At 43.8% G+C, this 14,520-nt stretch overlaps 1 protein-coding gene across 1 annotated transcript in view; it reads right to left on the reverse strand.

Moving 5' to 3' along the window:
• The window catches only part of grin2db (glutamate receptor, ionotropic, N-methyl D-aspartate 2D, b), a 49,529-nt gene that overhangs the window by 9,334 nt on the left and 25,675 nt on the right, over positions 1 to 14,520 (reverse strand). The window contains exons 5-14 of the mRNA XM_088998205.1: positions 11,143 to 11,471; positions 9,423 to 9,537; positions 4,932 to 5,137; positions 4,265 to 4,433; positions 3,677 to 3,830; positions 3,358 to 3,483; positions 2,703 to 2,932; positions 2,443 to 2,603; positions 555 to 624; positions 328 to 445 (exon numbers count right to left, since the gene is read on the reverse strand). Coding sequence (XP_088854331.1) covers positions 328 to 445; positions 555 to 624; positions 2,443 to 2,603; positions 2,703 to 2,932; positions 3,358 to 3,483; positions 3,677 to 3,830; positions 4,265 to 4,433; positions 4,932 to 5,137; positions 9,423 to 9,537; positions 11,143 to 11,471 — 1,678 coding nt within the window. The remainder of the gene's footprint in view (positions 1 to 327; positions 446 to 554; positions 625 to 2,442; positions 2,604 to 2,702; positions 2,933 to 3,357; positions 3,484 to 3,676; positions 3,831 to 4,264; positions 4,434 to 4,931; positions 5,138 to 9,422; positions 9,538 to 11,142; positions 11,472 to 14,520) is intronic.

A 14,520-nucleotide genomic window follows, 5' to 3' on the forward strand; every position in this document is an offset into this window, starting at 1 on the left:
TATCTGGCTAGCTATCTAGGTAGCTAGCTATTAGCTGTCTAGCAGCTATTTGGCTAGCTATCTAATAGCTATCTAATAGCTGTCTAGCTGGCTTATCTAATGGCAATCTAGCTATCTTTCCATCTATTTGAGTACTGCTCACCCGCAGAAAAAATATCCTGTGACTGTAAAGTATGTGAGAGTTTTGAAAGGCGCTTATAAATTAAATGTATTATTATTATTATTATTATAAATGAAATGTTTATTATTATTGTCGTGATACACCCCCCCTTTACAATTAATTGAATTACTCCCCCAACCCGTCCCCCCTCCCCCAGTCATTCTCACCATCTCCCACCAGCTGCAGAAGAGCCAAATCGAGAGGACGTTTCCAGCGTGAGTTTTTGTGCAGGGCGATACCGTAGCCTGTGGTGGCAAAAACCTTCCCCGAGCCTATGGTCATCACCTTGAACAGAGGGGGGGGGGGGGGTCACTTTAAACAAAGCCCATCGCATATGTCAACTTCTCTCTATTTACGTCGTCAGCACAGTGTGTGCTTGGGAGCTGGTCCGTACCTTACAACCTTCGTCCTTCCTGGCCATATAGTTCAACACTGCAGCGTCGTAAATAAATGCGTCCAGTTTTCTGAATAAGGATCAAAAACAAACACATTCATCATTTGGCGTGCGATGGACAATAAGAAGTTATCATATTTAAAAGTTTTATCCTGTTATATGTTTAGTCAACACTTGTGACTCAATACACAATTGAAGCACAGACAACCTGGGGTCAATCTGAGGTCAACAGACACAGCTTGTTAAACTGTCATCTTCATCTAGAAGAGAGGTCCCCAACCCCCGGGCCGCGGACCGGTACCGGTCCGTGGGTCATTTTGTACCGGGCTGCCCAGAAAGAAGAAATAATTTACATAAAATGAAAAATGAAAAACTACCAGATTACATCCATCTATGACTTACTCTAGACGCATGTCAAAACGCTTGCCTAGATCACGTGACACATACCGCTAAAATTAGCCCACCGTAAGCTAGCAAAATGAGTAATTTTATTTTGTTGTATTTATCCGCCGGTCCGTGAAAATATTGTCGGACATTAAACCGGTCCGTGTCGCAAAAAAAAGGTTGGGGACCACTGATCCAGGAGGTCTGGCCTTGGACAGAATTTAGGACTTGGGAAACTCCTTTATCACAAGAGCAATTTACGACTTGAAACCCGTTCACAGGAAGAGCTCATTAGCCAAGTTACAAATGTATCAGTTCATGGAAAAGACAATGTTTTATTGCTTACAGCTGTTCGTGCTTAGAACTCAAGAGGTGTGATATTCTAATCAAGAAAACTATGTTTTACTAATGTATCACTTTAATTTGCATATAGTCTCAATAAATAGCTTGGCAGAAGGCTGCAGAATTCAGACGTCTGTCATGAATGGCTGCGTCTCCTGCCGGCAGTAAAAGACAATCTTTCTGGGTTCGAGTTTGTCCACAGTGTCCGATCGAACATCTCTGACAGCGTGACCTGGCGCCAAATTGCCGACTCATTAATGAATTACAGAGTAGAAAACCACAACGAGACCCCCCCGAGGACCACGTTCCGAATTTCAGATTTTAGCACACAAACCCGGAGGAATAAAATGATGCTTGAGATGAGGGAAGCATACACGAGGGAGGAGGTGGAGGTGGAGGGGATCAGGATTTATATGCCGTGAAGAGCGCAGTGACAAGGGGAGGGGGGGGGGAGAAAATTTACACACTTCAGGGTGGGAAACGACAGAGTAGGGGAGGATTAGAAAGTTTAAATACGGACATAGCGAGGAAGAAAACACTTGGAGGATGAAGAATAGACCAAAAGTGAGGCAAAGAAGCTGCGATGCGATAGGAAGCACTCGAACGCAACCGCCGACTCATACACGCAGCCACAAAATGATTTGTACCACAAATAATAAATCAATTATGAAAGAAAGTAGGATTTAAAAAAAACTAATCCGATGCCGAGTCACTGACTGCACTGGGTAGCTCCTTCAGCCAGAGACCGTTACACCCGCGCTGCAAGAAAGGGAGGTACCGCCGCTCATTCCTACCGACTGTTCTCGGGCTTAGAATACAGGTAACATCCGAGTTACGAACCGGGTTGCGTTCCGACAAAACGGTCGTAACGCAACCCGGTTGTTACCGCGTCGTGTAAAATGGAGCATTTACGTTACTGTCAGTCCCGCCTTTACCGCCCATCACCTGTGTCCTTAGTTAGAAAACAGTTTTTGGAGTCATTTTAGGTAGTCACGTTTTCTTTTCACGGTCTAAATCTCGTTGTGGCTTCCTGTCTGGATTTGAAGTTTTTTTTTTGTTCAATGAGCAAAGATGTTCCCAGAATAGCCAAAGGACGTTTAAATGCTTAACCGTGATGGAAAAAAACAACCAAATAAGCGAGACTTAGTTCAGGCACACCAACCCGGTCTTGAGGTTGACAATGGCGTCCTCCACTCCTCTCTGGTTGTATTTGCCCATGTACTGGTGCATGTCTGGGTAGTTGGAGCGGATGTTTTTTTCCGTGCTGCCGTTGGGCACCGTTCCGAACTTTAGCGGCGGGTATTGCTCCTCGGGATGCTGAAACTGATAGCAGAGGAAAAGCCGTCAGACACTTCAGGCTACCCCCGTAGACCCCCTACACATTGTCTAGTACAGCTCCTGATCATTCAAGCGACAAAGTACCTTCTTGTCGGAGAGCCCTGACACCGTGTCAATGTATTCCTCCTGGATCATGAAGGCGGCCAGGTTAGCGGTGTACGAGGCCAGGAAGATGACGGCGAAGAAGGCCCAGATCAGCACCATGATCTTGCTCGTGGTTCCTCTGGGGTTCTCCACAGGCACCGAGTTATTGAAGACGATGGCCCATAAAAGCCACACAGACTTTCCGATCGTAAAAGTCGACCCGCCGGCCTCTGTCCGGAGAAAGGAGTAAGAAAAATGGTGAGCGGAAGAAACGAAGCGTTTCGAGGAAGCGTTCCGAGGAAGCGTTCCGAGGAAGCGTTCCGAGGAAGCGGTTTGAGGGAGTGTTTCGACTAATCGTTTCATGGAAGCGTGTCAATGCAGCGTTTCAATGAACCGTTTCAGCGTTCCAGCGAAGCATTTCGACGAAGCGTGTCGACAAAGCATGTCGACGAAGCGTTTTGACAAAGTGTTTCGATAAAGCCAGGTAATAGATAGCTAATAGATAATAGACAGACATTGGTCCCGATTTTATTTGGAGTCAGTTCTGGACTCTGAATTTGACGCACTAATCACTGGACCACCAGGTCACCCCGTTATAATAAAAATAATAATCATAATTATAATTAAAAAAAGCAATTTTGCACTCTGCACTCACTCTTGCTAGTCTGTAGACTTTGGTTGTAGCCCACCGGACTGAAGAACTCAAAGATGAAGACGGTCACGGCCACCACCGTCAGGCACATGACGAACATCATCACCCACACTGCCGGGCTGTAGGGTTCTTTGGAGGCAAACGGAAGAGTCCATTTCAAAAAAATAAAGAAATAAAGGCTAAAGACGCATTCCATTTTGAGCGGAACCGGTTTAGCTAGGCTAAAAAACCGCAAAGACGTCGTATTCTTTTGAGTTTGATGGTGTAGAGCACCTCAGCGTGTTTGGAGACTGCACCTCAAAGAGGAGTCCAGTCCTCTTACCCAAGAAAGCCGACGGCGACACGGTTCCGTTGCTCCGGGAGACCATGACGCTGATGCCCGTTTCCACAAAAGGGACGGAGAAATCCACCACCTCGGACCGTTCCTCGTTGATGGTCAGAGAGCCGATGGCCATGTCCGCCCGTTTGTAAACCACCTGCATGGGATGGACACCAAAGGCATTGGTTTTCCAGAGCGAAGCAGCCGAAAAATGGTATTGAACCGAAACGCCTGGTCTTTGATCGAGTTTGGATGACCTGATCAACGAATTGGCAGACTTGGGAAAAGCTGATCGAAAGGCACGGGTGAGTCATCTACGCCATTTTTAAGGATGGGCAGAGACCAGGTCTGCCTACCGGTTCAAGGAAGGTCTTGCTTAGGCCCCCGCTACCTCGATGGAGGCGCTCTGAGCGATCAAACATTTTAAAATAATTAAAAAACTAACTCCAAGAGCTAGAAGTTAGCTCACTGTAGGCCAAAAGATGGTCTGCCGCCTTTACTGACCGCACAGAGTCACAATCGTCGCAAACGTGTCGCGACGCATTGAGGAACGAAAATCCCGCGCGAGTAAACAACCCGGTCGGCACTCGCCTCTCCGATCATGCCGTTCCAGACTCCGTCGATTTTCTTGCCGTGCTTCCCATTGGTGACGAGGTAGAGGTCGTAGGTGAATCCGACAATCTTGGCCAATCGCTTGAGGATGTCGATGCAGAAGCCCTTGCAGCATTGCTTCATGGGAGCCACCCCCTCGTGGTTAGCGCTGCGAAAGAGTCGCGTGAAATGAAGGTTTTGAGGAGGTGAGCAAAAGAAAGCAGGTCGCACACGGCAACGATATGATAGAAGTTATCATATTTAAAAATTTCATGCTGTTGTATGCTAAACTGGCCGAACATAAGGCCCACAATGGAAGTACGAAAAATCTGGGGTCAATCTGAGGTGAACAGGCGGAAAAAAGTTTCCGTAACTCAAATAGATAGAAAGCTAGCTGGCTAATAGCTAGATAGCTCGTTGTGTTAAGTTCATTCTGTCTCCTTATTGTCCTTTACAAATTAGCTAGACAGCTATTTAGCTAATAGCAAGAAAATTATGTTTTATGGGGACCTGGGAACGGATTATTCTCAGTTTAATGGTTTCTTATGGGAAATAAATGTTTGGCAGAAGAACTTTTCGCCTTACATACTCTTTCTGGGAACGAATTAAGTTCGTAAGCTGAGGTATCACTGTACCCTTAATAAATCTGTAAAAGGAGGCAACAAACCTGGCGTTGAGAGGCCGCCGACAGGGTACCGAGTCCCGGATGCAAGTTCCCGACGCGGGATCCGCTAGTTCCACGATAACGAACGGTCGTTCCTCGAGCGTGACGACGCGCAGATGCTGAGCGTCGTCTGGAGGTTTTAGGAAAGGCCCGTAACGGGACCACGCCGGGTAGCGCAGTCTCAGGACGCCATTTTCCCACCAGCCTACCTGGGGAAGACGGAGAAGCGGCGTCAAACGAAAGGCGCCGTTGCGGATCGCTTGCATCATACGGTGGAAGGTTGACATGCAAATTAGAAGCTAGCAATACCGCTCCTACCATTACAAGAATCATTGAATGTAAATAATAATTATAATAATAATAATACGTTTCATTTCGAAGCGCCTTTCAAAACTCTCAAGGTCACTTTACAGTCACGGGATACAATTTTTCTATGGGTGAGCAGCGGCAGCCACATGCGCCAGCGTTCACTCAACCCGGAATAACTCAAATAAATAGAAAGTTGGCTAGCTTGCTGATAGCTAATAGATAGCTAGCTAGATAGCCAGCCAGCTAGATAGCTAGCCAGCTAATAGATAGCCAGATAGCTAATAGATAGCTAGCCAGCTAGATAGATAGCCAGCTAATAGATAGCAAGCTACAGTTTCTTATTTGTTAAAAACATTTAAATTATCCAATAAATGTTGTTCCACTTCACGATTGTGTCCCACTTGCTGTTGATTCTTGACAAAATATTAAAATTTCATATCTTTATGTTTGAAGCCGGAGATGTGGCGAAAGGCTGCAAGGTTCAAGGGAGCCGAATACTTTTGCTAGGCACTGTAGCCAGATAGCTAATAGATAGCAAATGATCACCCTCTAAGGCGCTACGCTAACTAATTCCGCGAGATTGCTTCGAAAATCAACTCATACAACACCGCAAATTGCCCACCAAGATGAACGACCTTCATTGCGACGGCCTCCCCCCCAAAAATACAAACAAAAATCTCCATCAGTGTGTTATTTACAACACCGTTATTGCTAGCTTGACATGGTAACATGTACCCAACGCCTCTAAATTACCATCGCAATGGCGCATTAGGCGCGACGGCGAGCAAAAATCACGCCCTTGCGAAAGCCTCGGTTGATTGATAGCACCAGATTTGTTGCGCCCGTCATCCGTTGACGCGTAGAGCCGCATAATAATCATTTTGGACATTACGGAGGGGGAGTAAAATGCTAAGCGGGCACACGTGACGGCGCAAGATATGGATTACAGACAAACGGACACGCTAGCCGATAAAGACGCCTTGATGTCATTTGGGCGAGCAATTCCAAGATCATAGCGGCGACGTATTGGATAAAACGTGTAAGCCCCGCCCCCCCCCCCCCCTACCCGCAGCTCGGACTTAATTCAAAATGGATGCCTTGCAATTAAAATCTCACACTTCAATCAGAGTCTGGCCGAAAGGACCTACAGGGGGACGACATGTGCTAAGCCCGTACGAGCCATTAGCGAGCGCCCGCCGCGTCGCGCTCTGACTCACGCGTTTCTTTGTCATGTTTTTTTCCATGGCCGTGGAAAAAAAAAAAATATATATATATATATATATATATATATATATATATATATATATATATATATATATCGCAATGTGAATTTGATTTACTGACTAAAAAGGCACAATTTTTTCCCTCTCTCTTGACGACAATTTTTTTTTCCCATAGGCACAGACGAAAATCACAACCCCGCGCACACATTTTCGGCAAAAAGCTATCAACACAGCTAAACAGAACACAATTGATGAGGAACTAGGTAAAATTATGGCAAAGAAAGCACCTACAAGGGATCATTCCTGAAGATGGTGAAAGAAGAAGGCTACGTTCCTCATCAAAAGTTTAATGCTGAATTTCATTCAATCAAGCCATCAACGATCATCATCACAAAGGTAACTAAAATGACTTTATTATACAATAGTTTATTTCTTTATTTATAGTGCAATAGCACATTTATTATACATAAAATAAGGTATATTTTAATTTATGTAATTTTTAGTTTATGTAGTTTTAAGGCTTAGAAAATTATGTTTTATGGGGACCTGGGAACGGATTATTCTCATTTTAATGGTTTCCTATGGTAAATTAATTTTTGGGATACACACTTTTCGCCCTACACACTCAAAAGATGGCGATTTTCTTTTAGCCGCACACTCGTTTCTTTTGTACAGCGGCGCAAGCGGAACATTTTGACGGCGGCTGTGAAAGTGGCCATCTTGGGAGTTGATTACAGCTTGGCAATCAGACCCCGTACAACGCTCAAATACACAAAAGTGAAGCTTTGACTTGGGATTTGAATTCTTTATGTATTTTAATCCCTTTGGAAATCAATTTGGATTCAAAGGCAATCATCGAGGGCGCGACCGATCCAGAGGTGGCATTTTTTTCTGAAAAGGCACTGACTCAAATCACAACGACGCACACACATTTTCGCCATTTCCAACTCGGTACGAATTCGGAAAATTATGACGAATTTATTGTCTCTGGGATTCAATAACATTCATTTTGTTCTCCCCACTCCTTTTCCGGCAGCCATTTTGATTCTGTTTAAGAAACACTAGCATGTTAAATATAAAGAAGCTAATCTTTGTGTATCATTGTTATAAAACTCTTATATAAATATCTTATATCTTATATATATATACAGTAAAGTCTCGTTATATCGATATTCAAGGGAGTCCGAAAAAATATCGATATAACCGGGACTATCGATATATCCGACCCTGTTTGCATGTAATTTTCTCAGTGCGTGCATAGAAATAGTATCGATATAACCGGGACTATCGATATATCCGATATCGATATAACGAGACTTTACTGTATATCTTATATAAATATATGGGGGTGGGGGTCAATTGAGACACCCCCTACCCGCCTTCCCGAAATTTAAACACAGCATATTTTCAATTTCAAAGCTAAAGCCCCTTCTGATTTTTTTCGTAAACGTTCCCAAACGTGAGGTTAAGGGACCCCGACAACCTTGGCTAGCCTTTGCGTAGCGTTTCAGCAGCCGAACGACGATGCTCTCGGCCCGTCGTTAATGGTGCAGTCATTCTAAAGCCAACGTTAAATATTCAGGGAGCGCCGACGGCGCGGATGTGCATACTCGGCAGATACGGGGGCGGGGCGGGGGGGGGATCTCTTATTATCCGCTTTGGCGGTGTTTGTGCGCAGCAGCAGCATCCACATAGGACACATACTGATTGCGTGCTTGTTTCTAGGCGGCGAGGCTTAGTGCATGTGTGAAGGGGGACGGAGGGGGGTCACGGACGAGGGTTAACGGTACCCTTGATTTGAGTCAAAGGACCTGCGTAGGAGCATTTAATTGAAAGCGATTTCAGGGACGTGGCAGGAGGAGTCAGCTGGTGACCGAGAGCACAGGGTGGGGGACTCCAATGGACTCTGCTGGGGTGTTAAGAATAAGAATACAGTAAAGTCTCGTTATATCGATATTCAAGGGAGTCCGAAAAAATATCGCTATAACCCGGACTATCGATATATCAGACCCTGTTTGCATGTAATTTTCTCCGTGCGTGCATAGAAATACAGTAAAGTCTCGTTATATCGATATTCAAGGGAGTCCGAAAAAATATCGATATAACCCGGACTATCGATATATCAGACCCTGTTTGCATGTAATTTTCTCTGTGCGTGCATAGAAATACAGTAAAGTCTCGTTATATCGATATTCAAGGGAGTCCGAAAAAATATCGATATAACCCGGACTATCGATATATCCGACCCTGTTTGCATGTAATTTTCTCCGTGCGTGCATAGAAATAGTATCGATATAACCGAGACTATCGATATATCCGATATCGATATAACGAGACTTTATTGTAATAGTAATAATAATAATAATATGACCGAATAAAATGATGCGGCGGGCCAAATTTGGCCCTCGGGCCTTGATTTGGACACCTATGCTTTAATGGCTTATGTACTGTATCATTACAGATGAAGAGCGCTTTAGCATGCAAATATTACAGTGTTTTTTTTTTTAATTTATGTATTTATTTTATTTATGTATTTAATTATTTTTGAGTACGCCTGTACGGCTGTTAAGAAGATTAAAAACGTTTCTCTCAAATTGCCTCGACAGTGAATCAAAGTTTTATGGTGTCGGTTCAACCTTGAAATGAACACGGTTCATTTCCAAATGAAATTCAAATAAAACAGCCTCCTTTACACCGATTACAGAGTTTGTGTCGGTTTTGTTTCACAAAAATAATCAAAAAGGGGGCGTTTTTATTTTATTTTTTAAGTGCTTCACTTCTTCTTTCAATCAATCAATCAATCAATCGATCGATCAATCAATCAATCAATCAATCAATCAATCAATCAATCAATCAATCAATCAATCAATCAATCAATCAATCAATCAATCAATCGATCAATAAATCAATCAATCAATCAATCGATCGATCAATCAATCAAAATCTGTTGTGATGTACTTACATCTTCCCATCCTCTGCCAGGCGTCCAGGAAATGACATCCAGGAAGGGATTGGCCAGGTAGCCGTCGGCGTCGAAGGAGTAATCCCGCCCACCAAGCGTAATGTTACTGAAGTATCTGCGTGAGGGGAAAAAAGACGCTCAGCTTGGACTTCATTCGCCGATGAGATCATGTGACGCGCCGCCACGTCCTCAAATTAGTCCCCTTTTGTCCCATAATCCCGCCGGACGGACGTTTTCATTGTCCGCCGGCGCCATGACGATGAACGATGATGTGCTTTGATTGGTTTACAAACGTCACAGCAAATAAGCGAGTAAATGACGTTTTAGGCTCATTTTCCAGTCTAATCCATCTCCTTTCCTCCCCCACAACGGCGATACCTCAGTTTACGAATGCTTTAGTTTATGAACTTTTCGCCTTACGAACATTAAATTCGCAGAATATAATCTTTAGTTTAGTTTTCGGCGGAAGAACACCAAACCACACGGTTGAAGTGCGCCACGGTGGCTGGCGGACTAGTTTCCCCACTTTCTTTGAGTGCAGATGTGGTTTGTTATCGAGTGGAGTACTTTTCCTATTATGGGACCAAAAAAGACCCCAACATAGGCTAGTGTTAAGCCGAAGATGACACAAAACAAAATTACGGTCAAGCAGAAGAAGGAGCTCATCGAAAATCACCAACAAAGTGTGCATTCGTGTGACTTAGCGTCCCAGTACCAGTATGCTAAGTCGACCATTGCTACGTGTGGCTAAGGTTGTTTCTGTGTTGTCTAAGCAACGGTCTCTGGCAATAGAAAAGGTTGATTTGGATTAACGAAAAACAGTTAGCAGGGGACATTGTGAGTGAGGGTATTATCACCGAGAAAGCACGGCAACTTCTCTTGGATATCATCATGAGGTAACTACTTCAACAGCCATCACAAAGGTCAATAAAATGACTTTATCATACAGTACAGTTTATTTCTTTGAATACAATACATTAGCACATATATTGTACGTAAAATAAGGTATATTTTGTGGAGTTTTAAGGTTTATTTCGCGGAAAATTATGTTTTATGGGGACACGGGAACGGATTATTCTCATTTTAATGGTTTCTTATGGGAAATAAATTGTTGGAAGATGAACTTTTGACCTTACACACACTTTCTGGCAACCAATTTAGTTCGTAAGCAGAGGTATGACTGTATTTTGTGTAGTTTCAAGGCTTATTTAGTAGGAAAATGTTTTATATTTATTAAAAAAAATGTGTTTTATGGGGATCTGGGAACGGATTATTCTCATTTTAATAGTTTCTTATGGGAAATAAATGTTTGGCAGACACACTTTTGGCCTTGCACACAATTTCTGGGAACTAATTTTGTTCGTAAACTGAGGTATCACTGTATTGTGTGTAGTTTTAAGACTTATTTAGAAGAAAATTATGTTTTATGGGGACCTGGGAACGCATTATTCACATTTTAATGGTTTCTTATGGGAAATAAATGTTTGGCAGACAAACTTTTTCTTTTAAGCTAAGGTATCACTGTAAATAAAAAAACAAAGGGAGACAATAAGCCCGAGCGAGCGCTCGGGCTTATCGTAAAGGTGAAGCATTAATATTCATGAGCTACGCTCTTCCCGCTAGAGATGCCCGGATAATTTGGCCGAGCTGACGCAGGAACGCCATCTATTTTAGCGTGGATGCTAAAAACCGCCCTCCCCCGTTGACCCGCCTCTCTCACCTCATCCTCCCCCGCATCCTCTGCGTCTGATTGGCATCGGCGGCGCAGTTGGTGACAAAGTTGGGCCCGCCCGTGGTCCCGTAATCCTTGCGCACCGCCACGGCGCCGTGCGTCAGCACCGACACCCCTCTGGCGATCCTGCGCCGGGGTTCGTCCCGCCATCCCTGAGGCCGCACGGCAAACAGAGCCCTGGGGAGGCTCTCCAGGCCCAAACCCGACAGCGCCGGTCCAACCGCGAACCACATGTGCGAGGCGCCCGCCTGACCCGCCGCCCAAGCCGCCCGGAACACCAACTCGGCCTCTTCTTGGGAGCAGTACAGCAGGCGGACCTGGTAGCGGGGTCAGGGGTCAAGGGGGGGGGGGGGGGGGGGGATAAGAGCGCAGACACACACAAGCTATTATTATAATAAATAATAATAATATATTTGATTTTCAAGCGCCTTTCCAAACTCTCAAGGTCACTTTGCAGTCACAGGAGAAGTTTTTTTTCTGTGGATGAGCCACATGCGCCAGCGTTCACTCAACCCGGAAGTAGTTCAAATTGAAAGAAAGCTAGCTAGCTAATAAATAGCTAAAAATGCGATTAGATAGCTAATAGATAGCTAGCCACTCAGCTAGACAGCTAAAAAATAACTCTTAGATCGCCATTAGCTATCTATTTTCTATCTATTAGCTAACTGGCTGGCGAGCTAGCTATCTGGCTGGCTATCTATTAGTTATATGGCTAGTTGTCTAGCCCGGCTATCTATTAGCTTTCTATCAGCTATCTATTTGCTATCTATTAGCTAACTGGTCGGCTAGCTAGCTATTTGGCTGGCTATCTATTAGTTATATAGCAAGTTGTCTAGCTGGCTATCTCTTGGATATCTATTAGCTTTCTATTTGCTATCTATTAGCTAACTGGCCAGCTAGCTAGCTATCTGGCTGGTTATCTATTAGTTATATGGCTAGTTGTCTAGCTGTCTAACTGGCTATCTACTGGCTATCTATTAGCTATCTATTAGCTAACTGGCCGGCTAGCTAGCGATCTGGCTAGCTATCTATTAGTTATATAGCTAGTTGTCTGCCTGTCTAGATGGCTATCTATTGCCTAGCTATTAGCTAGCTAGCTATTAGTTAGCTAGCTTTCTATCTTTAGTTATTCTGGGTTGAGTGAACGCTGGTGCGTGTGGCTGCCGCTGCTCACCCACAGAAAAACTTTCCCGTGACTGAAAAGTGACCTTGAGAGTTTTGAAAGGCGCTTATGAATGAAATGTATTATTATTATTATTATTATTAAGAGAGTAACGGGGGTCTGAAATACAAAATGGGCAACAAATTAAGAGAGAAAGGCGAAAATCTGCATTATAAACACACAAGCGCACACGCGTGCTGTAAAAAAAATGGAGGCGGGCGGGAGAAAATACAGACGAGGCGAAAACACAAACTGCGGCAAAAAGGAAGGGAACAAAAGATAGATGGCGAGAGATTGCGAGGAGGATTGATCCCGAGACCGCGCCGTCGACAGTAGCGAGGAGGACATTAGCATAAAAAGAAAAAACCGCAAGCGGCGGGAGAGCGGGGGACGCCGTGTAATGTAAACTCACACAGGCATCACTAAACGATCGCGAGCCTTTATGAGCCCTTTCGCTGGAAAAAAAAAATCGCAAGGCAACGCTATGGCGGTGCGGGAGTCAACACGCCGCCGGCGCTGCCCTATCGTAACGGTCATGTAGCGTTGGACATAAAAATACATGTATAGATAGATGGATGATGATGATGATGATGGATGGATAGCTAGGTAGCAAAATAACTAGATATAGTATCTAGATAGCAAAATAACTAGATAGCTAGATAGCAAAATAACTAGATAGCTAGGTAGCTACATAGCAAAATAACTTGATAGCTAGGTAGCAAAATAACTCCACAGCTAGGTAGCAAAATAACTAGATAGCTAGATAGTTAGGCAGCAAACTAACTAGATAGCTATATAGCTAGGTAGCAAAATAACTAGATAAATAGGTAGCTAGATAGCTAGGTAGCAAAATAACCAGATAGCAAAATGACTAGATAGCTATGTAGCAAAATAACTGGATAGCTAGATAGCTAGGTAGCAAAATAACTAGATAACTAGATAGCTAGGTAGCAAAATAACTAGACAGCTAGGTAGCAAAATAACTAGATAGCTAGGTAGCTAGACAGCTAGATAGCTAGGTAGCAAAATAATTAGATAGCTAGATAGCAAAATAGCTAGGTAGCAAAATAACTAGATAGCTAGGTAGCAAAATAACTAGATAGCTCGCTACATAGCTAGCTAGATAGATTGCTTGATAGCTCGATACATCGAGAGATAGAATCGCTCGGCAGCAAAAATACTAGATAGCTCGGTAGCAAAATAACTAGATAGCTCGATAGCTATATAGCTAGATCAATATCTAGCTACATAGCTAGCTAGACAGATTGCTTGATAGCTCGATGAGCCATAGATAGAATAACTAGGCAGCAAAATAACTAGATACTTACATAGCTATATAGCTTGATAACGAGATAGCTAGCTCGATAGATATTATTACCTTCATAGCTAGCTAGCTAGATAGATAAACACATTTTAACGAAGTTAGCTGGCACGTGCAAACGCTAGCAGTCTTAAGGCAGCAAAGCGGCCATGTCGGGGCATTAATGACGCCATTGAGACCCTGAACTAAAAGCACACGACAAGACGGACGGCAGGCAATGGAGGTCAGGTGGGGAGTGGGGGGGGGGGGGATCGTGTGGTGGTCTTGTCTCCAGGCAAAGAACGACGCAAGGGAGAGCCAAGTACAAGAAAACAAACGACAGGCAGCGTTTTCAAAGCCGAGTAGCAACGCGTCCGAGGGGAACGATGAATGTACAGTCGGTGTGATGGGAGGCGTTTAAAGGTTCAAGGTTAGATACGAGCAAATGACGTTTTGCGCCGTGACCTCCCGTCGTCTTTCCTGTTCAGTAACGAGCGCCATAATGTGGACCGTGTCGAGGCTACGACGCAAAAAGTCGAACAAGATGGTGTCGCATCTGTTTAAGCTCCACAGCGTCTCTGGAGAATTGATTAGGAAACCAAACCAAGCATTCAACCTTGGATTGGAATTGGACTCTTTTACAGCGACGTGAGGCGTATGTCGGGGATGGGGAGTTGTAAGAAAATGGACATTTTCATCCATTTGTCATACTTTTCCGACGACGAGTCAAATGTATTCACTTTTGAGTTAATGCGGTTTGACTGTTTTTTGTGTATTTGTGATGGTTGTATAAAAATAAAGTTATGTGTGTTTGTTTCTTTATTTATCTGTGTATTGTTTGTTTATTTGTGTATTATTTGTTTGTTTGTTGATTTGTTTTTTAGTGTATTATTTATTTAGTGTT

The sequence above is a fragment of the Hippocampus bargibanti genome, linkage group LG06, assembly GCF_051943395.1.
Source record: "Hippocampus bargibanti isolate YZ-2025 linkage group LG06, ASM5194339v1, whole genome shotgun sequence".
NCBI classification, from domain to species: Eukaryota; Metazoa; Chordata; class Actinopteri; order Syngnathiformes; family Syngnathidae; genus Hippocampus; species Hippocampus bargibanti.